The 24,039-nt window shown below is 35.7% G+C and overlaps 1 protein-coding gene across 8 annotated transcripts in view; it reads left to right on the top strand.

The window, feature by feature from the left end:
• Positions 1-24,039, top strand: part of ZNF638 (zinc finger protein 638) — a 90,716-nt gene that overhangs the window by 5,741 nt on the left and 60,936 nt on the right. For 6 of the 8 annotated variants that reach the window (NM_001192476.2, XM_024998650.2, XM_024998648.2 and 3 more), the window contains 6 exons: positions 6,919-8,434; positions 12,853-12,914; positions 19,981-20,019; positions 20,763-21,055; positions 22,156-22,433; positions 23,685-23,831. In NM_001192476.2, coding sequence (NP_001179405.2) covers positions 7,121-8,434; positions 12,853-12,914; positions 19,981-20,019; positions 20,763-21,055; positions 22,156-22,433; positions 23,685-23,831 — 2,133 coding nt within the window. In that variant the 5' untranslated portion in view covers positions 6,919-7,120. The remainder of the gene's footprint in view (positions 1-6,918; positions 8,435-12,852; positions 12,915-19,980; positions 20,020-20,762; positions 21,056-22,155; positions 22,434-23,684; positions 23,832-24,039) is intronic. The other 2 variants (XM_024998652.2, XM_024998651.2) reach the window with 1 other exon arrangement.

The raw sequence follows: 24,039 nt of genomic DNA, 5'->3' as shown, positions 1-24,039 counted from the left end.
TCCTTTCAGTCCTTTCTGTTACCCCTTATGTAACCTACTTGTTTCCTGGTTATCCTACTTCTTGTAACCATTAAGCTAAGTGGATATATGTGTCTTCTTGTTTCCATTTTTTACATAAAAAGACACATACGCTGTTTTGTAGTTTGTAAAGACTTTAAGGCATTTGGCATTTTAAGACATTTGGCCAGATAATTTAGGTATGCTTAATTGAAGATTTTGGATGGCATTACCGATGCAATGGAGATGAACTTGGGCAAACTTTGGGAGATGGTGAGAGACTGAAGGCCTGGCATGCTGGAGTCCATGGGGTCGCAAAGAGTCAGACATGACTGGGCGACTGAACACCAACAAATTTAAGATTTTGGAAACCCATTCTAGGCAGGTGGGAACATTTTTTGGCTCATGCACTTCTTGAGGGCAGGGAGGGCAAAGATGCAGTTTTACCTCAAGAACAACTGAGTAGTAAATGTCTTCAGTACTATAGTTACCTCTTGGTCCTGCTTACCTGTTACATTGGCATTATTTTGTTTCAGTGTTTGTGCTTTCTCACTAAGGTGGTGAGTATGCTGTCAGCTGCATTTTGTCAACAGTTTTATCCGTACTTATGATTTTTCTCATTTCTAGTTTTAAAAAAATCCCAGAAAAGATTTCTTTATTCCAGTTTGGATTTGGTGGTTTCTTTTGGACTAATGTGTTTTATTTTTTGAGAGTACTGAAGTAATAAGCAGAACCACCATCTCAGGGGGGCATCATTTACTGGGAATACTGTGTTGTCTGTAAAGAATCATTTATGTGTACAATATGTATATTCCTAAAAAAAGAAAAAAAGCATGTAAAAATTATACTCACGTATCTTATTTATAAAAAAGTTTGTGTTCCTGAAAATAATAACTATCAAATCATTGCTATCCAAGGTTTTTAATGGCTTTCATGGTAATCTATTTCTGATATTGTGCATTATTAGCAAGTTGATCTTCCATTTTCTTTAAGATCTGAAATCATGATGGTTACCAATCCTTTGTGAAGTTTGTGATGCCCTTCATGATAAAAACAATGTTTCTAGTTATCTGCTTATTTTTTCTTTGTTTCTTTGGCACTTTCATTGAGGTGTGCCACATTTTGGCATTTTAACATCCAGCATGATATTCTGTATTTACGCTTGTGACACCTTCAGAATTCTGTGACTTCCATACCTTTTGTGGGACAAAACTAAAGGTAGAAGAGAGTTGGCTGAGTGGATCTGTCTGTATATACTAGAGGAGATTAGAAGGTTGAGAACCAGTTAAACTGAGAAAAGCACAGAAGTAACTGGTCAGTGTAATACTTGCGTTGTTAGTAAGTGTGAAGGTAGATTTTATGTATTCGGAGACACAGTTGCTCTGACACAGGGTATCAAATCAGGTATGTGGGTATAAAACTAGAAAAGTAATGTTAATGGTAGTTTTCCTTTTGTGGTAAGGTTAGAAGACTGTTCTTTTCTGCATGTCATGAAGATGATATTTCTTTGGGGAGGGTGGTCATGAACAGGTATTGCTTTTTTAATAATTAGAAAAAACAAAGCTATAAAATTTAAATTTTATGTACCTAGAATACAGGATGGAAAGAACATTGAGAGGAGTTCAATTTGTGACCTTGCCAGTTAGTTCTAAGGCTTTACTTAATCGTAAACTTGAATTCCCTTGCTTACTTGGTGGTTGTAAGCTCAGATGAGATAATGAATATCGAAATGCTTTTTAAACCATGAAGTGGTTTAAAGTTCAAGTATGGGGTTTGATATAAATCTTTTCATTGTGAATCTAATTGGAGCCATTATGATCTGCCTGACTAATTTTTGGTGATGCTTTTATATTTTTAGATTTCAGACTTCTTTATCAATACGTATAAAGAAAATGAAGGATTCTTTTCCATCTGAAAGACTGTATCAAAATAGCAAGTAGTTTTTGATTGTGGTAGTGGACATGTCAGAAAGTATCTCAAGGGATATAATGGTGAATTTTTTAATACATCAAGCTATTCATTTCTGTCTCAAGAATTCAGTTTCTACTAGATGCTTCCAGAGTTTTTCTCATTGACTATATCTTGTTTCAGAGAGGCATGTTCTAGTTGATAGGGCATGGAAGATCGTTTTTAACTGCTACTTGTCTTCAGGAGTTCAGAATGTTTTCTGACCATTAAATACCCTGTTTTTGAAAAATATGGAACATAGGAAAATAAAATGTTAATTTAAAATAGAACTAGTATAGTTCATACAATGAAGTTTTGTGTACCTTCTTCCCCTTTCCATCCATGTATGTGTGCACATATACAAAACTAGAAATTCCATCAAAATATTAGTTCATTATCAGTAATGATTTTACTGGTAAGGATTTCACTTGCTGCTTTTTATTGTTTTCTTTAACAAGCATATATTATTTATATCATCAAGAATAAAAATTCATTTTAAAGGGTGAGTATTATTTAATCACAATTGTGTTCAAAGTAATTAATAATTAAGGACTCAGGTCTCAATTCAGATTTTTCTAAGTTAGTTTAATGATGTGTTGATTCTCTGTAAATTTGTTGGGCGAATGAACCTTTTTGTGGCCAGAACTCCTGGAGTTAAATGAAAAAGGCTTTATAATTGTTGTCCTTATTTGTTCAGTTGTTTTCCAGGTGTTAATGCCAAATTTACCCTTGTCTTACTGGTTCTTGTTTCTTACCACATTGTTTTTAGGTTATATCAGTTGCATTCTCAAAAGACTTAAGGTTTATTTTCTTTGGTGTGGGATAACCTAATTGCTACTAAGAGGCTTCATATCAAGAGCCCTTGGCTTATTTTGCTTAATTTTACTCAATCTCACAAATAGTTTTTTCCCCACCAAAATAAATATTGAAACAGAGAGGAATGAGATATGTGTTATCTGAATGAATGAACTGTTTAATAACAAGTCAGTTGAGTCAGGTGGGAAGGAATGATGTAGGGGAAAATGAACTAAATGAGATTTTAGACAAATCTGCATGTTATTTATATGTTGCCTGAAAATCATAACAGATTAGCTGATTTTGGCTTTGTTAGACTTTGGTATGATAATGTTAGATTTGATAGAGAAGTATGAAGTTATGTTGGTTTTATACTCTCCAACCCTCCTTTTTTGTTTTCTGTTAAACATTTCATACTTAATATTTAGCACTTTTTTGGGGGGGTTTTTTGGGGGGGTAATGTTCAGACGTGTGAAAAAGTAGAGAGGAAAGGTAATAAATTCTTTTGGACCCGTCACTCACCTTCCTCAACAAATATTTTTGCTAGTTGTGCTTCATCAAACTTCCCTCATCCACTAAACACCACACTTCACCCCTGCCAAAATGCATCCTTTGTTTTCTAGATTATTTTAATGAAGATCCCAAATTATTTGTTACACTTGTTAGGTACAATAACATTTGATTCTTTAAATACTGGTGCATCAGTGAACCTCTGTGGATTTTCAGTTTATAATAGTCAAAGAAAAAGTGTTTAGTTGGGGGTTGGGGAGCTTGCCTTTTTCCAGTCTTTTTGCATTTTTGAGTTTTTTTTTTTTCCAAAAGACATTTCCATTATTATGAATTAATTGCTTCAAAACATCTTTTATAAAACACAGTTAATTTTGGTGATTGCTTTTATTTTTGGACTTCCAGAGCACCTGTTATATTGTAGTTCTTCCAGGATGGATCTTGTTTTCTGGAGATTTAACTCTGTTCTTCTTCTGAGTCTGTTAGGATAGAGGTTGTATGTGAAAAGAGAAATTATTTTTATGATTTCTGCTTTTGCTCATCTCTTAGCCCCCCTGCCCCAAATGTAACTCCGCTCTGCTTTGCAAAGATTAAAAAATACTGATGCTTAGGAGTGTAATTTACCTGCCTGAAGGTCCCTGCTTAATGGAGTGAGGGCAGGGAGAGTGACACTAACGTTTATTGGGCAGCTCCTTTATTAGATGTTATACATATTTATATTTCATCTAACTTAGTCCTTAACAGTTGGAGAAGGCAATGGCAACACACTCCAGTACTCTTGCCTGGAAAATCCCATGGATGGAGGAGCCTGGAAGGCTGCAGTCCATGAGGTCACTAAGGGTCAAACCCGACTGAGTGACTTCACTTTCACTTTTCACTTTCATGCATTGGAGAAGGAAATGGCAACCCACTCCAGTGTTCTTGCCTGGAGAATCCCAGGGACGGAGGATCCTGGTGGGCTGCCGTCTGTGGGGTCGCACAGTCGGACACGACTGAAGTGATTTAGCAGTAGCAGCAGTCCTTACCAGTAATCCAGAGAGGAAGATACTGTCCCATTTTACTCATGAGAAAACTTATGGTCCAGAGGTTAAGTAGCTTATCCAAGACCTTAATAGTAAGTGGTGAACCTTGTAGAATTCAAACCCTTCTCATCTGACATACATTACTAGTTTAGAAATGAATTTGAATATTGCATGAATTACTGCATTTATTAACACTAATAGCTGAAAGTGTGCCATTGTTCAGTTGCTAAATCGTGTCCAACTCTTTGTGACCCTAAGGACTGCAGCATGCCAGTCTCCCCTGTCCTTCACTGTCTCCTGGAGTTTGCTCAGACTCATGTCCATTGAGTTGATGATGCTATTCAACCATCTCGTTGTCTGTCATCCCCTTCTCTTCCCACTGGAGTGGGTAGCCATTCCCTTCTCTGGGGGATCTTCCTGACTCAGGGATTGAACCCAGGTCTCCTGCATTGCATGGCTTTACCATCTAAGCCATCAGAGAAGCCCAAAGTGTGCCACAGGAAATGCGCAAAGAGATTCTTGTAAGGTGTGACTTGGAAACAGTCTTGAAGAGTGAGCTTGGTTCACAGAGCTAAGGGTATTCTAGGTAGTACAGTATGAATAAAGTGTGGAAGCAAGAATGTTGAAAGTGGTCAGGAGATTGCAAATAGACCCATTTGGCTGTAGCATACATTTTTAAATTTAATTTTACTTATTTTTGACTGTGTTGGGTCTTTGTTGCTGCGCTGGCTTTTCTGTAGTTGTGGCAAGTGGGGGCTATTCTTCATTGTGGTGTGTGGGCTTCTCATTGCGGTGGCCTCTCATGGAGCATGGACTCTAGGTGTGCGGGCTTCAGTAGGTGTGGCAGATGGGCTCAGGAGTTGCAGCGCACAGGCTTAGTTGCTCCACAGCACAGAATCAGTCCAGAGTCTCCTGCATTGGCAGATGGAGTCTTTACCACCAGTGAAGCCCCTGTAGCAGAAACTTTTCATTAAGTATTATTGGCTAGTAAAATGTGAAAGGTAGATTGAGATTAGATTATATACTAAATGCCAGGTTGACAAGTTTGGACACTATCTTGCAGGTAGCAATAAAGTGGTAAAGGTTTTTATGTAGAGGAGTGATGGTAAATGCTTTAAGGATATTAGTAATGACAGAATGAATTGGGATGAAGGGCAGCTGTGGTGAGAGTGATGAGAGCTTGCAGTAGGGTTGTGATGATGGTGAAAGGAAAAAAAATTCTATATTAGAGATTTTGACAGGAATACATAGAATTTTATAGTTAAAAAAATTAGTTAAAAATGGAAAATAAGATGCTTTTGAGCCTCTGTGACTGAAGGAATTGGTGTAGAGAACAGTATTGAAAATGGATAGTTTGGGAGAAAATTCCAAAGTCAGTAAAAACAGTAGCTAAAAGTTGGCATAAAGGAGAGAGGTTCTTCAGAAGTATTTTTTTCCTCTGTCTTCATAGATAATTTTATTAAATAGTCCTAGAGTTACTGAAGATTCACATGTCTTAACTGAAGCTATATTTTGTGTTGGGCCAGAATACTATAGCTTTGTCAGAAACATGCAGTTGATAAATTTAATTAGTTTTAAATTTTTAAATCATCCCAGCAGTCTCTCATTTTATTACAATATTTTATTTAGAAACCTTAACCTAGGCTGGCAAATCCCATGGACGGGGCAGTCTGGTGGGCTACAGTCCATGGGCTCGCTAGGAGTTGGACACAACTGAGCGACTTGACTTTCACTTTTCACTTTCATGCATTGGAGAAGGAAATGGCAACCCACTCCAGTGTTCTTGCCTGGAGAATCCCAGGGATGGGGGAGCCTGGTGGGCTGCCGTCTCTGAGGTCACACAGAGTCAGACAAAACTGAAGCGACCCGAGGAGCAGCAGCAGCAGCAGCAACCTAGGCTATTCTGCATTTTCTAAAATTTGATAAACACATGTTGAGTAAGATCTTATTATCTGAAATCTCTCTTCTCCCAGTTTCCTCAAAACTCTAGAGGATACCCACCCTATGAAGCTCAACTCAGGTATTCTTGACTTCTCCCAGAAATAAATCCATTCCTGATGTTTTTTAGTGTTGTTGTAATAATGACACAATCTGTTTTTCTTGTTACATCGTTTGCACTTTGCCTATAGGAATCATGTTTTACTTGGCTTGAATACTTCATAATGATTGTCATATTAGATAAAAATTTTTAATAAAGTGAATGAATGATTCTGAACTCATTCCTTTCCACTAAAATCAAAAGGGTCTGTGCAGGGAAGGGGGGAGATCTTTGGTGATAAACAAGAACTGAGAACTTACCGACCACAGCAACTGAATGTTATTTTCACCCCATCCCCCAGTGGCATGCAGGATTTGGACACTTCTAAGAAGTTTTAAAAGGAGTTGTAATTGCCGCTCTGCACCTAGGACAGCACCCAGCGCAGCATAGTGTACAGGAACTCTGGCTTGAGGTTTGGGGTTTGTATTCTGGATTCGGGAAAGAAGAGCAAGTTTTTGGGAAAGTTTAAAATCCTCATAAACAACTCTAAAAATGTATGAAATGCAGAATGGTTTCATGGCTTTGTTTCAAAATGTTTTACACTGGCTGTAGAACCCACTTCATGAAGTAGTTTGAGTTAAAATGATCTAATATTTGTGTTTTAACTTTCAGCTTTGTGTTATTCTTGGAAAATTTCGCACCACTTGTGAATTCCTTGAACCTGGGCATTGCAAACCCACTTCTGTTGGGCCCATCTCCTTTGCACTTTGCTCAGATTAAGACTCAGTTGGCGCTGCAGCAGCTGAATGCCATTGCCTCACATAGTTCAACACCACCTTATACTTTATTAAATCAGGCTTTCTTGAAAATAGCCATGTCGAGACCCAGGTTTAATCCTCGAGGAAACTTTCCACTTCAGAGGCCACGAGCACCTAACCCTTCTGAGATGAGGCCTCCAGGACCATTTATGAGGCCTGGATCTATGGGTCTTCCAAGATTTTACCCAGCAGGGAGAGCCCGTGGAATTCCACACAGATTTGCCTGCCATGAATCTTATCAGAATATGGAACCACAGAGAATGAATGTTCAGGTAACTCAACACCAAACTGATCCAAGATTGACCAAAGAAAAATTGGATTTTCATGAAGCACAACAAAAGAAGGAGAAGCCTCATGGTAGCCGATGGGATGATGAGCCTCATATATCTGCGTCAGTGGGAGTGAAGCAGAGTTCTGTAACACAGGTTACAGAGCAGAGTCCTAAAGTACAGAGCCGCTATACAAAAGAGAGTGCCTCAAGTATCTTAGCAAGTTTTGGATTATCTAATGAAGACTTAGAAGAACTCAGTCGCTATCCTGATGAACAGCTAACTCCTGAAAATATGCCATTAATCTTGAGGGATATAAGAATGCGAAAAATGGGGCGCCGATTACCTAATTTACCTTCTCGGAGCAGAAATAAAGAAACACTTGGTAATGAGGCAGTTTCGAGTAATGTGATTGATTATGGGCATGCAAGCAAATATGGCTACACAGAAGATCCACTTGAAGTACGTATTTATGATCCTGAAATTCCAACCGATGAGGTCGAGGATGAGTTTCGGTCACAGCCAAGCATTTCTGCATCTGTTCCTGCTCCAAATGTGATGTGTAATTCTATGTTTCCTGTTGAAGATGTGTTTCGACAGATGGACTTCCCCAGTGAGTCCTCCAGTAATCAGTCCTTTTTCCCAGTTGAGAGTGGAAGCAAGATGTCAGGTTTACACATTTCAAGAGGACAGTCAGTCCTTGAACCTGTAAAATCTGTCAGCCAATCCATTAGCCAGACAGTTAATCAGACAATGAGTCAGTCTCTGATTCCTCCTCCTATGAACCAGCAACCTTTTTCATCGGAATTAATTTCAACTGTAAGCCAACAAGAGCGGATCCCGCGTGAACCTGTCATTAATTCGTCTAATGTACATGGATCGGGAGGAAGTAAAAAGAATTACCAGTCAGAGGCTGACATCCCCATTCGGTCTCCCTTTGGGATTGTGAAAGCATCCTGGCTACCAAAGTTTTCGCATGCTGATGCCCAGAAGATGAAGAGACTTCCAACTCCTTCTATGATGAATGATTATTATGCAGCATCTCCAAGAATATTTCCACATTTGTGTTCTCTGTGTAACGTAGAATGTAGTCATTTGAAGGTGAGTGTTTTTAAAGATCACTGTATCATGATAACTCAGTGCCCAAGTTTCATCTAAATTCTCATATGTATGCTGGTGTTAACTAGTCATTAAGGAAATGGCAGAAATTGTGATTGCAATGTCAGTGCTTAGTTGTAATCTTAAGTAGCCTGGCCTAAGTATTGAATTGAGTGTTAGGCTTTCTGTATTCCTGTGACTGGGCACACCACATGGATTTTTCCATTTATTTTGAACTTTTGAGAGGTTATCCCAGAGAATGCAACATAAAATTTATATGACACAAACTGTATTTATAAGACAATGTCACATGAGTTACCTTTATCTGAATAAGAGAATCTGTTAGTAAAAAATAAAAATTTGGAATAAAATATTTGTACTGCACACTTTTAAAGAGACAGTATATTTTAGCTTTGCATGTATCTTACCTGTTTTGAGCTAAAGATAGTTAATGTTGATTTAAATATTTTCTGACTCTATGATTCTTACCTGGATTTTTAGTGCTTCATGAGAAGGAGCTTCCTAAGATAACTAAATCCATAGCGTAGCAAAATTGAGTCAGAATGAATTATTGGGACCAGCTGTGGGCTCAGAGCATAGAGTGTAAAATGATCTGTACAGAGAAGAGTCTTTAAAAAACAAAGGAGCCTTAGGTGTCTTCATGGTTAGGAGAGTTAGAATGAAAGTATTTTACTGAGGTCCTGAGGAATAATGTAGAATATATTGTTTGATAGTAATCACTGGTGGATTTGAGTAGAATTTTCTGAATATTTTATTTACTATATATGTTTGGAAACTACTGTTTTTTCTATTTACTAATGTGATTTGAAGATTTATATTACATGTGACCAGGAAGGAATGTATTGCAGTATTTCTATGGGAACAAGCTATGATTCAAGGCTGTAGCATTGGTTGTATACTTTAATAGGCTTAAAAGTCTATAGGTGTTTATTCCCTTGGTTTTTTTTCTCCTTCCAGTATTGTCCTTTTATTGTCTTTCTGTTACCCACTCACCAGGTTTCAGCCAACAAGAATCTGATACCTGGAACTGATGCTTCGGTCAGAAATGTTGTTGAAAGCAAAGGAAATCAGCATTCTACCTCATTTTAGCCAGATTTTCTGAGTGCTAATAATAATTGCCTTGCTCTGTCAAAGGGAATAGCAAAGTCTTTAAAAAATCTCAGCACTTAGTTAAAATCTAGCCCTGGCCCAAGTACTGAATTGAGTGTTAGCCCCTCTATGTTCCATTTATTTTGAACTTTTAGTTAGTCATGATGAATCTAAGAAAAAATAATATCTTAAAAGTTTTAATTTTTATTCTGTTGAATAGAAGATACACACATTCAGTAACTGTTTACTGGTTACTAATTTTGTACATGATGCTACATTAGGTGCTGGAATGAAAATAAACTACGTAAAGTTTACATGTTGTTCTTAAGCAGTTTATACAGTCTCACTGAAGAGAAAAATTACACACCTAAGGAATTTTTTAAAAATTAGAAGGCAACAAATAGTTTGGTGATTGTAATTGACTTGTTTGGATAGGCTGTAGGGAGAGAGAGATTTAATATTTCTATCTTGATTGTAGGCTTATATCAGTTTAGGCCAGCATTATCAATTTACCAATACTTACTGTGTATTTCACAGTGTGTAATTAAAAATCATGCTTTCTGGCATCAGAAGACTTCTATACTCCAGTTAGATAAGACTTGTTGAGTGACTAGGTGCACTAAGTCTGTCTGGATTAAAGTGATCTGGTAGAGAAGACTTCATGGAGTAGGTTGAAGGTGGTTCTTGAATGATTAGTAGGCTTAGATGTACCCAGGGGAAGAGGGATGACATTTCAGATGGGAGTAACAATGATAAGTTTGAGGGGCCTAGAAAAACTAGCCCAGGGAGTTTAGATGTGAAATGAGAGACATTAAGCTAATTAAGATTCTTTGATTCATGAAATGACACATTAAAAAATATATTTCAGGAAGATAAATCTGACTGCTGTGTGCAAGATGAATAGGAATGAAGAGAGAGAGGGTAGGACGCCTAATTTGAGGCTTCCCTAGTTATTCAAGTGTATGTTGGTGACAGTATGGATTAATATGATAAAAGTACAATAAAAATAAAAATCTTCCTCACCCAGAGATCAAACCTGAGTCTCCTGCACTGCAGACCGATTCTTTACCATCTGAGCCACGAGGGAAGCCTGTAATGTGATAAAAAGACATTAAACATTAAAAGAAATCATTTAATGATTATTAGAGTTCATAGAAATCAATTGCCTTTTTAAATGAACAGATACCTTTTAACAGCCGGAACAGCACAATGGACCTAACTAATGAATTCTTCTCTACTAGATGACAAATGATAGGGATTTGTGAACATGGACTTAGGTAGTATAACCTACCTCTCTTGTTTCTGTGATGTATTTTGTTGCCCTGTAAGTGTGCATGTATTTGACATTATAAATGTGTAACCAATAAATATAAATTATCAACTGCAAATTTTTTTTGCTAAGTAACAGCTAACGATGTTACCTACCCCTGAGTCAAAACTACAGTCTGAAAAAGACAAGAAAAATGAGGAATTTTTTTTTTTTCTAAATTGAGTTTCAGACATCAGAGAAGTCATGCTTAGTTTAGAAGTTATGTCTTTTTGACTGTCACAGTTGGTTTAGAAGTCTATCCTTGGTTTAAAGCCATGTCTTTCTGACTAAAATAATTCAGTTCAAAAAAATACTGACATAAATGGTTTTTTTAAGTAGTTGGTAGATAAGAGAGTGATATGGGTAGGTATTTTCAAAGTTGGATTCTGGGTCCACTCAAGTCTGCAGTCCTTGCTGCATCTTCTGCCTAGTAGGTAATTATTACTCTCTCTCTGGAGAGGAGTCCCGCTTTTGGACCCTTGTCTTATTGGAGAGTAGAAATTGGGGTGGTGTAGATATATTTACTGAACCTAAAAGTGAGTAATGTCAGTAAAGTGGATGTGTGTGTGTGTGAACTGGACAGAGTATGCCTTAAATAACTTTTAGCTGTCAGCATTAGCTGATAGTTGCTATGTCAAATGCATATCTAGTATTCTATCTTCATGTTTTTTCAAGAAAAGCTGAAAGTCTGAATTTTTATATATTGGCAACTTATTCAAATAAAACACTTTGTGGTCCGATTAAATCATGCCCATTTTGATACCTGTCAGTGTGTCTAATGTAAACAATATCTAGTTACTATCAAAGATACGGGTTTAGCAGTACTAAAGACTCCTAACTGCCAGTCTCTTCTAGCTTCCTATTTCCCTGAGCAGGATATGCAGACTTTATTTTTTGTAATCCACAGTCAGTTCCATGGCTTAATGAAATACTTTAGGGTTTGTCATAACCTGCTGCTGAGTATTGCAAGTAGCATGCACTTGTTTTCAGATAGTTCTTGACAAGGCAGATTCCAAAATTAGTGTCAACTGTGGTTTTTAACTGGATAGTTCTAGTCTTTGGCAATGACAGACTAAAATGTTTTTGAAATGGAAATGAATAACATTTTCCTCAAGGAATGTTTTAAAATATGGAAGGAACTGTTCAGTAAGTTTTCTACCTGTCCAAATATTGGAGACACAATAAAACGTTACTCACACTTTGCTTTTAACTAATTGTTTCACTTGGGGGACTCTCTTTGAAAATTGTAGTGCCTTAAAAAAAAAAAATCAGATGTGTCTTCCAGGAGCTTTTATGGGTACAAAATATAATTTTAGGGCAGCTTGTGAGTGAAGTTAAAGGAGAAAGCATTTTGTTCATTGTCAAGCTCTATATGTAAGGCATATTATGTCTTTGAAATGATACTGCTTTCCACTATATCCTGAAAATAAATGTTTTGATCAGCAGCATTTTTTCATATTTTTACTAATCTTATCCTTTGTCAGTATATAGTGAGTACCTTGTTTGGAATGGTATTGGCCTGAGAGGTAGGATTTTTTGTTGTTAATGTTGTTAGCTTGAAGTTTAGAGTTGTAAGGCATCAAGACTATATTTTGGAGATGCCATTTCAAATACCATTCTATTTATAGAGTTCTTGATACTGTCTGTAGTGCGTGTTTTTTTTTTAATATTTGAGATGAGTTATTTCTGATCCATGCTTTTATTTTCTCCAAGTTTAAATGTATGTTTGACTTCAAAATGAGTATCTATGGGTAGGATTTTTAAAATGTTTGCCATAGCTAAAATGTTTTAAAATGGCAGCAATGAGTTGATATTAAGTGCTTTTATTTAGAGTCCTTTTATTTTTGTTTGTGAAATTTTTATTGAGTAGCCATATGGTATTTATAACTAGGTTTGTTTAATTTTTGAAAAAACAAAGGATGCTGTGTCATGTTAAAAAGCCTAATGTAATTAGTCAAATGAGGAATGTTCTAATTTGTGCACTTTTCTCCTTTTACAATAGGATTGGATTCAGCATCAAAATACATCTACTCATATTGAGAGTTGCCGACAGTTACGTCAACAGTAAGAACAATTTTTTTCATTCTTATAGGTGGCAAATTTACAGAATAGTTAAATGTTTCAGGTATAATTGTTTGACACCTTTAGTGTGGTACTTTGGAGAAAAATATTTTTAGAAAGCTATTGCCTATTTGAAATACTAACTTTATACAAATTTATTTAAACTTTTTCTAAAAGAGAATTAAATACAATCCTTTTTTCTGACTCCTTCCCAGTAGGTAAATTTAATATAATTGGTTCGTTCCTGCTGCCTTGCCTTCCTTGGAATAGTTTATCTGCTTCAGAATACAAAGCCTTCCCTTCTCCTATACTTCCCTCTCCTTCTTCCTACCCTTTCCTCAAAGAATAACTAACTAAAAACCACTCAAACCAAACTCTAGTATTTAATTTCAGGTCTAAATCTCTCTTGGTTTAGAACCTGTTTTCAGAAAAAAACCCTTAAGTAGGAAATGAACAAGCTAGATATGGTGCTTCCTAACCATTGGTTCTTCAGTTCTTTCGCCTTTTCCTTCTTTAAGACAGGGCACCTATGAAGGTAAAAAGTGTGATTTTCTCTTGCGTCGTCTGGAGTTAACATAAAATTGTGTTCCCCTAGTATCGTTAAACATGCTGATTCAGTTGTGTGTCAAATTCCTGGTCATTATAATGATGATGGTAACATGTTCTTGAGCAAATGAATTTGTGACAGCTGTTTTGGTTTTTCACATTGTTCTTTATGAAAATGTCACCACAATTTTTTTGAGATTATTCATGACTCTCCTTATCATACATGATAAACCTTTCTCGGACTAGTTTTTTGAAGTAGGGACATTTATAAGCTCATTTAACTAGGAAGCTTGAGTGTTTCTAGTTTTAGGAATGGCTGGATCAGGTGCTCAAAAATCAATGTGTCAGTAATACTTTCATTTCTTGTCTGTTCCTTTCTGCTTTGTCTTCATGAGGACACTTCTCCACAAAGCAAAGTGACCCCCTTAGTTCCAGACTTAAGTGATCTGAATATCTAGCATTCCTGGAGTTAAAAATAAATAAAAGCACTTCTTTTCTCATAAATCCTGCGGAAGTCTTTGGTTTGAGTCTTTTGGACCACTGAGGGTTAGTTGTCCATCTCTAAACCAATTACAGTGGTTGTAGGCATAGGGTACTATGACTCAGTTGGTGTCATGTGCCTACTCCTGATGTAGGGTGTGATAGAAGCCCTACCTGAATCATATAGACTGAGAATAGAGAGTTGCTTACCTGTATAGATCTGTGCACAAAGACATTGGTTGTCATATAAAGAGAATTTGTTACTTAATTGGACCATACTGCCACTGTAAATGGAAAATCTCGCCTAAAGTCACAAATTTTCGCACAGAAACTCAGTGGGATGTCTCATTTTTATGAAGCTAGGGGATTTAGATGTGAGGGAATTAGTTGCTGTAGGTAGGCATTAAATGCTAGTTACAGGAGTCTAGCTACATGCACTGCCATTAATTTTCTATGCCAAATGGCATTTATGCCTACTGAAAGCTTTTTGTGTAGATAAGCCTTTTTTTCATGTACATAGGACCCTAATTTTAAAGCAGGTAGTTTCCGTGCCTGGTACTTTGTTGTTCTGTTTTACATTTTTACCTTTTTCAGGTACTCTTGAATAATTTTTTCATGGCTTTCTCTCTACTGCTTAAAAAACAAATGCATTAGATTTGATTAGGTGCTTTGGATCTTTGCAAGACAAAACATATGCTATTTCATTGTTTTTTTATAAGCTGCATTGTGCTTCTGTACTTAAATCTATTTAGTCATTTCTTTACTGATGTACGTGTGAGTGCTCAGTTGTGTTTGACTCTTTGTGACCTCAGGAACTGTAGCCTGCCAGGCTTCTCTCACCATGGGGTTCTCCAGGCAAGAATACTGGAGTGGGTTGCCATTTCCTCTTCCAGGGGATCTTTGCAACCCGGGGACCCAACCTGTGTCTCCTGCAACTCCTGCATTGGCAGTGGATTTTTTTTTTTTTTTAAACTACTGAGCCACCTAGGAAGCCTGTACTGATATATATTTAGGTTTCAATTTTTTTCTTAAAGGTTTATTATCTCTTCTCTCCGTCTTATTGAATCTTTCTGGGTTATGACACAGAAGTAAAATTGATTAACTTGAGAAAAGATAGTGCATTATCTTTAGTATTAAAAATAATAATTAACATAATAAAGAGCTATATGCTTGTGTGCTGGACATTCTTCTAAATGCTTTTTACACAGTGTAATCTTCAAAGCAACTCTGTGAGATCATATTTCAACCCTGTGAAATAATAATATTTCATAATATTAACTGAAATATTATGTGAGAGATACATGTAATGATTTTTTGTGATTTTACCAGTGAGAGGCAGCTTCCCAGCTGTCATACTGCAAATAATTGGCACAACTAATATCTAACTCATGGCTCTTTGTTAAAACTTTTTTCCACTCAATACTTTATTCTGAAAAGTTGCTAAGGTGCAACAAATTTGAAGGGATAATAAACATAGTCTTCCTCTTTATTAACCAACTGTTAACATTTGATGTGTCTATTATACTTTATATGGACATTTTTAATATTAGTTACAGTTTTTAAAAACTAGTTGAAAATACATTGCAGTCATTGTAACACTTCACTCCTTAATTCAACATCTACCTCTTAATAAAAAGGAAAAAAAATTTTAAAGCTTTTATTTTATATTGAGGTGTAGCTGATTAATGAACAATGTTGTGATAGTTTTAGGTGAACAGGGAAGGAACTCAGCCATATGTATGTATACATGCCATTCTCCTCCAAGGCTCCCCTCCATAAGAATAAGGAAATTTTTTCTACAGTGGTTATCTGTTTTAACTACAGTATAACACATGATTAACAATGATTTCATAATACCTTCTAATACACAGACCAAATTCAAATTTTCCCATTTTTCCCAAAATGCCATTTATAACTATCCTTGCCTCTCCCACTCCCCACACTTTTTTTGAGGCTATTTTCACAACAGTTGACTTTTGAAATGTCTTGTCTTGTAGACTGTTCCACATTCTGCACCTTTCTGGTTTTTTCCTCTTCATTAAATTCAGGTTGAACATTTTTGTCACAAAAACTTTATAGGTAATATATATACTTATGTATCACGTTGGGATATAGATGATGTCGTTTACTTAGGTCCTTGTTCTTAGCCATTATATTATATTGTCATGTATTATGCTTCTGAAACATTTTAAAAAAACTGGTTAGGTAACACACAGGCAGCAGATATAAGAACATGTAGTCTAGTGGTTAACTTAGATCTAAAACATCATTTCACATCTGAAATATTATTACCCCCTCTTGAATTGGAAAGCTCTGGAAATTTAGTAATTTCTCTGTGTTGGCAACAAGCTGTATTTCCAGGATCGCACGTAAGAGAAAGCTAAGGCTTACTTATATTAAGTAACTGACTTTCAGATTGTTGTACTCAATCATGTCCGACTCTTTGTGGCCCCATGAACTGTAGCCTGCCAGGCTCCTTGTCCATGGGATTATCCTGGCAAGAGTACTGGCTACTGCTACTGCTAAGTCACTTCAGTTGTGTCCGACTCTGTGCAACCCCATAGATGGCAGCCCACCAGGCTCTGCCGTCCCTGGGATTCTCCAGGCAAGAACACTGGAGTGGGTTGCCACTTCCTTCTCCAATGCATGAAAGTGAAAAGTAAAAGTGAAGTCGCTCGGTCATGTCTGACTCTTCACGACCCCATGGACTGAAGCCTACCAGGCTCCTCCATCCATGGGATTTTCCAGGCAAGAGTACTGGAATGGGTTGCCATTGCCGGAGTGGGTTGCTATTTCCTCCTCCAGCAAAATGCAGTACTTGGGTGTAATCTCAAAAACAACAGAATGATCTTAGTTTGTTTCCAAGGCAGATCGTTCAACATCAGGGTAATCGAAGTCTTGCCCCAAACACTGATGCTGAAGAAGCTGAAGTTGACCTGTTCTTTGAAGAGTTACAATATCTTCCAGAATTAATACCAAAAAAAAGGATGTTCTTTTCATCATAGGGGATTGGAATGCAAAAATAGGAAGTCAGGAGATACCAAAATAACAGGCAAGTTTGGCCTTGGAGTACAAAATGAAGTAGGGCAAAGGCTAACAGAGTTTTGTCAAGTAGAATGCACTGATCATAGCAAATACCCTTTCCAGCAACCCAAGAGATGACTCTACATGTGGACACCACCAGATGGTGATGGTGACCAAAATCAGATTGATTATGTTCTTTGCACCCAAAGATGGAGAGGCTCTATACAGTCAGCAAAAACAAGACCTGGAGATGACTGTGGCTCAGGTCATAAGCTCTTTATTGCAAAATTCAGACTTAAATTGAAGAAAGTAGGGAAAACCACTAGGCCATCCAGGTATGACCTAAATCAGATGTCATGGTTATATAGTAGAGGTGACAAATAGATTCAAGGGATTAGTTCTGGTAGAGTGCCTGAAGAACTATGAACAGAAGTTCGTAACACCATTCAAGTGGCAGTGACCAAAACCATGCCAAAGAAAAAGAAATGCAAGGAGGCATAGTGGTTGTCTGAGGAAGTTTTACAAATAGCTGAGGAAAAAAGAAAAGTGAAAGGCAAGGGAAAACGGAAAAATATACCCAACTGAATGCAGAGTTCCAGAGAATAGCAAGGAAAGATAACGCCTTCTTAAATGAACAATGCACAGAAATAGAGGAAATAACTAGAACGGGAAAGATGAGAGATCTCTTCAAGAAAATTGGAGATATCAAGGGAACATTTCATGTTCATGGAAGGATGGCACGATAAAGGACAGAAATGGTAAGGACCTAACAGAAGCAGAAGAGATGAAGACGAGATGGCAAGAATACACAGAAAAACTATACAAAAAAGATCTTGATGACCTGAATAACCCATGATGGTGTGGTCACTCACCTATACCCAGACATCGTGCAGTGTGAAGTTAAGTGGGCCGTAGGTAGCATTACTACCAGTAAAGCTAGTGGAGGTGATGGAATTCTAGCTGAGCTATATAAAATCCTAAAAGAAGATGATGTTAAAGTCATAATCCCTTATACATACATACATATATATGTAACATACATATATATACACACATAGTAGAGGTAACAAGTAGGTTAAAGAGATTAGATCTGATGGTGCCTGAAGATCTATGGATGGAGGTTTGTAACACTGTACAGGAGACAGCAACCAGAACCATCCCAGAGAAAAATTGTAGTAGTAGATGAAAAAAATTGTTCATGTTTGACAGTTGTTGATGCTGAGTGATAGATACACTGGATTGAAGTTAAGTTTTTTACCTTCTCAATTTGTCACATTGATAGTTATAAGATGCTCCAGCCTTCATATCTGCTCTCAAAGCAGGAAGGATGATGCAGAAATTTTCTCAGAAGTCTGCCAGTGGTTTTGTACCTATATGTCATTGGTTTGAACCTATTACTGGCTCTCTTCTAAAGAGACTGGGAAAGCAGATTTAGCTTTCTTTAGCCTTTGTTATGGAGGCAGACCTGGGAAAAGGCAATTGAGAATTGGCGTTTTTGTTTGTTTTTGACTGTGCTAGGTCTTTGTTGTGGCTCCCAGGCCTCTCTGGTTATGGTACATAGACTCTCTATTTGGCACATGGTGAGAATTGCTTTTGAGTTAACCTGCCAACAATATCTGAGACAAATGTCAACAAATAAAAACTGCTTTACCTTTAGTTAGTTTTTGACCTCACTTTATTTTCTTGTCAGGTGGCTTGCTGCCTGCATTTCCTTATGTAGCTCTCTTCTTGGCTACTGAAATTGTATTTTTGTACATCTGCGATTTAATAATTTAATCATTATTTCCCATTAACATGTAGAGTCCGGATTCTCTGGAATAGTTGAAGGTGAAGATGTCTTTTTCTTGGACTTCTGTGGTGTTACTTCTCCTACTTTTTCTTTCTGTGATTACCCCTTAATTTCTTTCATTGGTTTGAAAGAACCAATTGCTTTACTCTTAAGATTCTGTCCTCAACCCTCTTCCCAGTAACTCCATTCTCTATCTCATTAACTCTTAGTGCTGTAGTTGATGTCTGATTTCTAAATATCTCAACACTCATCTTTTTCTAGACATTTATTTCCAGTTGTTTTGCAAACATTGCTGTGTTCCCTTCACTTCAGAAATGTTTATTGTTCTCCATTGCCTTTTACTTAGGTTCAGCTTCCTTAACATGACTTCAGGGACCTTCAAAGTTTGTCTCTGAGCTGTCTTGCCAGGTTTTCTGCCTCATAATTCCTTTTTGTCATGTCCATGCTGCGGCCACACTGGTTCCTGGAATAGAACACATGTTTGCCTGTAATCCTCCTTTTACGTATTGCCACAGTATGAAACCTAACCTGATCCTTCCCTCTTGATAACCCTTTTTAAAGGGCTACCTGAAAAGCAACCTTTTCTTTGAATTGTCCCCTGAGATCCTCTCTGAGGAACACTTGGTACAATATAAGGGGCAGCATTCATGTCTCATTCTGTAGAATGGTGTCCTCTAGAGTTCTGCAGAGTTGAGTAAACTGTCTTTAACGCTTACCTAAGCTGGTGTTTTACAGCTCTTCTATACCTCTTAACAATTTTATGTGTACTTCCTATTTTACCTAAATAAATGTCAAGGCGTTTAAAGTACAGGGAATGTGTTTCTTTTTCCTGAGTTGCCTGAAACTGACTCTTTATTGAACTAGACACTCAAAATATTTTACTTTGAAGAAAATATTCATATTTTAATATACTAATAAATCACTTAACTTTTTAAAATGTTTTAAATTTTTTTAATTAAAAACATTTTTTAATAAAAAATTTTTTTTTCCAATTTTTTAAGATTTTTTATTTTTTAATTTTTTTTGCTGCACCACATGGCTTGTGGGAACTTAGTTCCCCAGCTAGAGATTGAACCTGTGCCCTTAGCAGTGAAAGCATGGAGTCCTAACCATTGGACGGCGAGGGAATTCCCTTAACATTTGTTTTGAACAGTATTCTCTATATATTGCAGGGAAAGATTGAGCCTTATAATCTTAACTGTTCATTAATATTGTTTATTCTCAAAATAGGTATCCTGATTGGAATCCTGAGATCCTCCCATCAAGAAGGTAGTTATTTTTTTTTAATAGTGGTATTATTGAAATTTGATTTTCCTTTAAAAGTAAACACTTTTTTTTTTTTAAGGCACTGTTTTGAATAGAATCTCATTTTTACCATTTTTATTTTTAAACAGTAGGGAAATGCAACCATCTCTAGAAATCTTTAGTTACCCCAGTTTACCTGTAATAGCTCCCATCTGTGAACTTTTCTTTTTTAGTCTTTTCTGAAAATACTTTATACTTTTATTCTTATTTTATGTTTGTGGGATCTTAGATTATAAATGGCAGATTATAAATGGCTTGAAGGCTGAGAATGGAGTTTCCCTATTCAGTGTGTATAAATACAAGTATAGGAGTCAAATATTTGTGGAAGGCGTAATCTTCGTGGGAAAATTGTTGAGAAACATTTGTTATTTCCTAAATTCTTTATATAACTTAATACTTTCAAAACATAATTGGATATAGTAGTGATATAGGAAAAATGCAAGAAATTGGTGATATTTATTTGTGAGTAAACACAACAGGAATGTAAGCAGTCAGAGGTGATCATCTGCTTTGACTGATCCTTATTCATTTAAAAAACCTAACTGCATCATAACAAGCAGGTTTTTGCTTTACATAAATACATGATATTAGAGTTTGGCATTGTTAATATTAATAGCTTGATTTTAAGAAGGTAAATCTGTCATTGATATAAATTTAAATTTATAGAAAATTGATGAATCTTGTGTTTTTATTCTTGCACTTTGTAGAAATGAAGGCAATAGAAAAGAAAATGAAACTCCAAGAAGACGATCTCATTCCCCCAGTCCGAGGCATTCTAGGAGATCAAGCTCAAGTCATAGATTTCGTCGATCTCGAAGCCCCGTGCGTTGTATGTATAGACCAAGAAGCCGAAGTCCAAGAATTTGCCATCGTTTTATTCCTAGATACAGATCCAGATCCCGTTCACCATATCGAATGAGAAATCCATTTAGAGGTAGTCCAAAATGCTTTCGATCAGTTAGCCCTGAAAGGACATCAAGGAGATCAGAGAGATCATCAGGTACACTTATGTTTGTGAATAATAAGTACTTATTTTGACTAAACCATTCTAGTTTTTTTTTTTTAATTCATTTGATTTTTTTTTTCCTGTATTTGCGTTAAGCTTGAAATGTGACTTACTTACTCTTCTCAAGATTTTTTTTAAATGTTGACATTTTGAGATATTTGGCTCAGCTCTTTTTGAAACTTCTAAGGTTTTTAAGAAATTAAATGTTGTAATTTATTAAATTTTAGAATTTCTGTGTGAAATTTGACTCACATTACCACCTCTTTCGTTCTTCTTCCCTTTATTATGTATCACAAGAAATGTGGGAGAGTGTATCTACACACCCAACATCAAACTTAAAAAAACCGGGGATATACAGATATCTTAGTTTGCCTTAGTAATTGATTATAGACTTGTCTTCCATGAATTAATTTAAAACATTTTAAAATTGTTCAAATTTTCAACATGTGTCTTAATGTTGGTTTAGTGACCTTTCCAGAAGTATTTTTTACATAATTTTTTTTCTGAAATCTTTTCAGAGGTCTGAGATTTTTTTTCCTTTTTCAACTACATATCTCTGAAATAAAATATGGTAGCCAAAATAGTGTATCCAGCACATTGGATGCAGAATTCTCTGATTAGAGAATTCAGATGTCTTCTTTTAAGCCCAACATTTAAGTGTTCATGAAAATAATACTCATCTAAAAAATTTTTGTTTTGAAAGTAAAGTTTTTTATAAAAATATATTGTTTATGTTAACATAGGAGTTTTATTATTAAATAATATTTTTAAAATTCTATATTAGTTTCTTCTGTGGTAAATATTGATAAATTGAATACAAATGCTCTTTGGAGTCCTCAGTTTTTAATACTGTAAAGGGATACTGAAATCAAAAGTTTGAGGATCTCTGGTATAAGAGAAGCTCACTGAATAAAGGATCTTCATGTGAATACCTTTTGAGTAAAGAATTAAAGACTAATAATTTTTTTGTATGTATTTGCCACCTGTTGGCCTAACAGTGGCTCAGTGTGTTAAATATTTGGGCAGTTGAGGGGTTATATTATTTTTTTATAAAATTCTTTTCAATTGAAGTAGTATTTGTGTACTTTTAATAGATAGGAAAAAAGCATTAGAAGATGTAATACAACGATTTGGGCATGAGTCAGAATTCAGTAAACAGAAGCATCCTGAAGCAGTTGATAAAGGACACTCACCAGCACAAAAACTTAAAACTGGCAGTGGAGCAAAGACATCAGTTAAATCTACAAGTTCTGCAAAGAGTGATTCAAATATAGGAGGACATTGTACTCGTTACAAATCAAAGAATCTTGAAGATGATACCCCATCAGAAAGTAAACAAATGGCTGATAAAACGGTTTCTCTGCAACGTAAGGTCAGTACTTCTTTGTTAGTGAAAGTAGAAGTGTGTACCTTCACTTGTTAATATGACAAAGAGAAAACAAAGTTGTTCAGAATTTTTAATTTTCATATTTTTGAGGAAATTGTGATTTATTTTGATACAAAATATTTTTTATTGATTTCTGTTTTGAATACAGGAAAGGTCCAATAATTAAAGTCTTATAGATTACAAATATCAAAATTGAGAACATTTTGATGGTTTGGTGTTTTTGGCTGACCACACTGATCCATGTTACAAGTTTTGCTCTCTGATTGGGGAAATGGACGTAATCAGTAGTATTAATGAGTTTTTGTAATCTTTGTTAGTAATCTATGAGTGACTATCTGCTGAGAATCATTTTTAATCTGTTTTATGTTTTTTTATAGTATAGTTCAGAAGCTACTTTGTTGCCCAGTGTAGAATACTAGTCTGTTTTCTGGGTACTAATAGGTGTATTTTATAACATTAACAGATCTTCAAGTGTTTAGGTATACATTTCTCTTAACATTGTCTTAACTTTAAACAATTACAGTTCCTTGCCCCCATAGAGCTTATATTTAATAGGATGAACTTACAGTAATCAACCTGATACTACAGAATTTTGAAGAAATATTGAGTATAGGGAATTAATTTTGAAAAGGCTAACTGGTTCTGTAACATTCATTTTGTTTCTAGATTTCTAGATGGCAGTAGTGGAACTTTAAAAGTTTTTTTGAGTCAATTTTTAACATAGGTGGTAAATAATAAAGTATATTCAAATTGTATATATGGAATCTATTAAAATACTATGTCTATCTAGATATTTTTTAAATTATTACAACAGACTAAATAAAGCTGTAACTTCAGCTTTACTGATGATGTGCCATCCAATTTTGTATAGAAAAGTACTCTTTACTAGTTTTGGACTACTTCATAGGTCTGGTTTGTTACGAAATGCTTCTCTGTACAGAAAAGAGCATCTGTGATTGGTTGCCTGTAAACTGCCCGCTGTTGGGTTTGAGTGGTAAAATATAAAACATTTCTTCCTGCTTTTCTTAGTATTTCAAAAAGTTTTTAAATGTTCTAAAATATTTGTATAAGTAGAAAGTGTAAGAATTATTTATATTTATAAGCAGAAAATATAATATTTTAATAAAAAAGATTGCTTAATGTACTAGGATAAATGGTAGAAAAATTATATTGGGAATTATTGTAACTATACTTTGTCACTTAATTTGGTTTAATTTTCATTCATCTCAAAAATAGCTTCGGAAGGACCAGTCTTCACATTATGGTCCTGTTCTTCTGATATCTGAATTACCAGAAGATGGCTGTACTGAAGAAGAAATTAGAAAAATATTTCAACCATTTGGAAAGGTTAATGATGTCCTGATTGTTCCATACAGAAAGGAAGTGAGTTATTTAGTCTGTTCTAAAAAGTCATAATTTTGTTTTATAAAGACTTGTCAGATCTTTCAGCTTTTACTCCATATACAACTGTTACTTGAGTTATGTAAATGTTTGGAATTGAATGAACAGGGTTCCTAGATACTGCTTTATATCCTTTACAACAGCACACTGTTTTTTTAGACGAGTACACTTTTCTTTGAAGGGCCAGATA

Source organism: Bos taurus, chromosome 11 (genome assembly GCF_002263795.3).
Source record: "Bos taurus isolate L1 Dominette 01449 registration number 42190680 breed Hereford chromosome 11, ARS-UCD2.0, whole genome shotgun sequence".
Classification (NCBI taxonomy): Eukaryota; Metazoa; Chordata; class Mammalia; order Artiodactyla; family Bovidae; genus Bos; species Bos taurus.
This window is presented reverse-complemented; position numbering and strand designations above follow the sequence as displayed.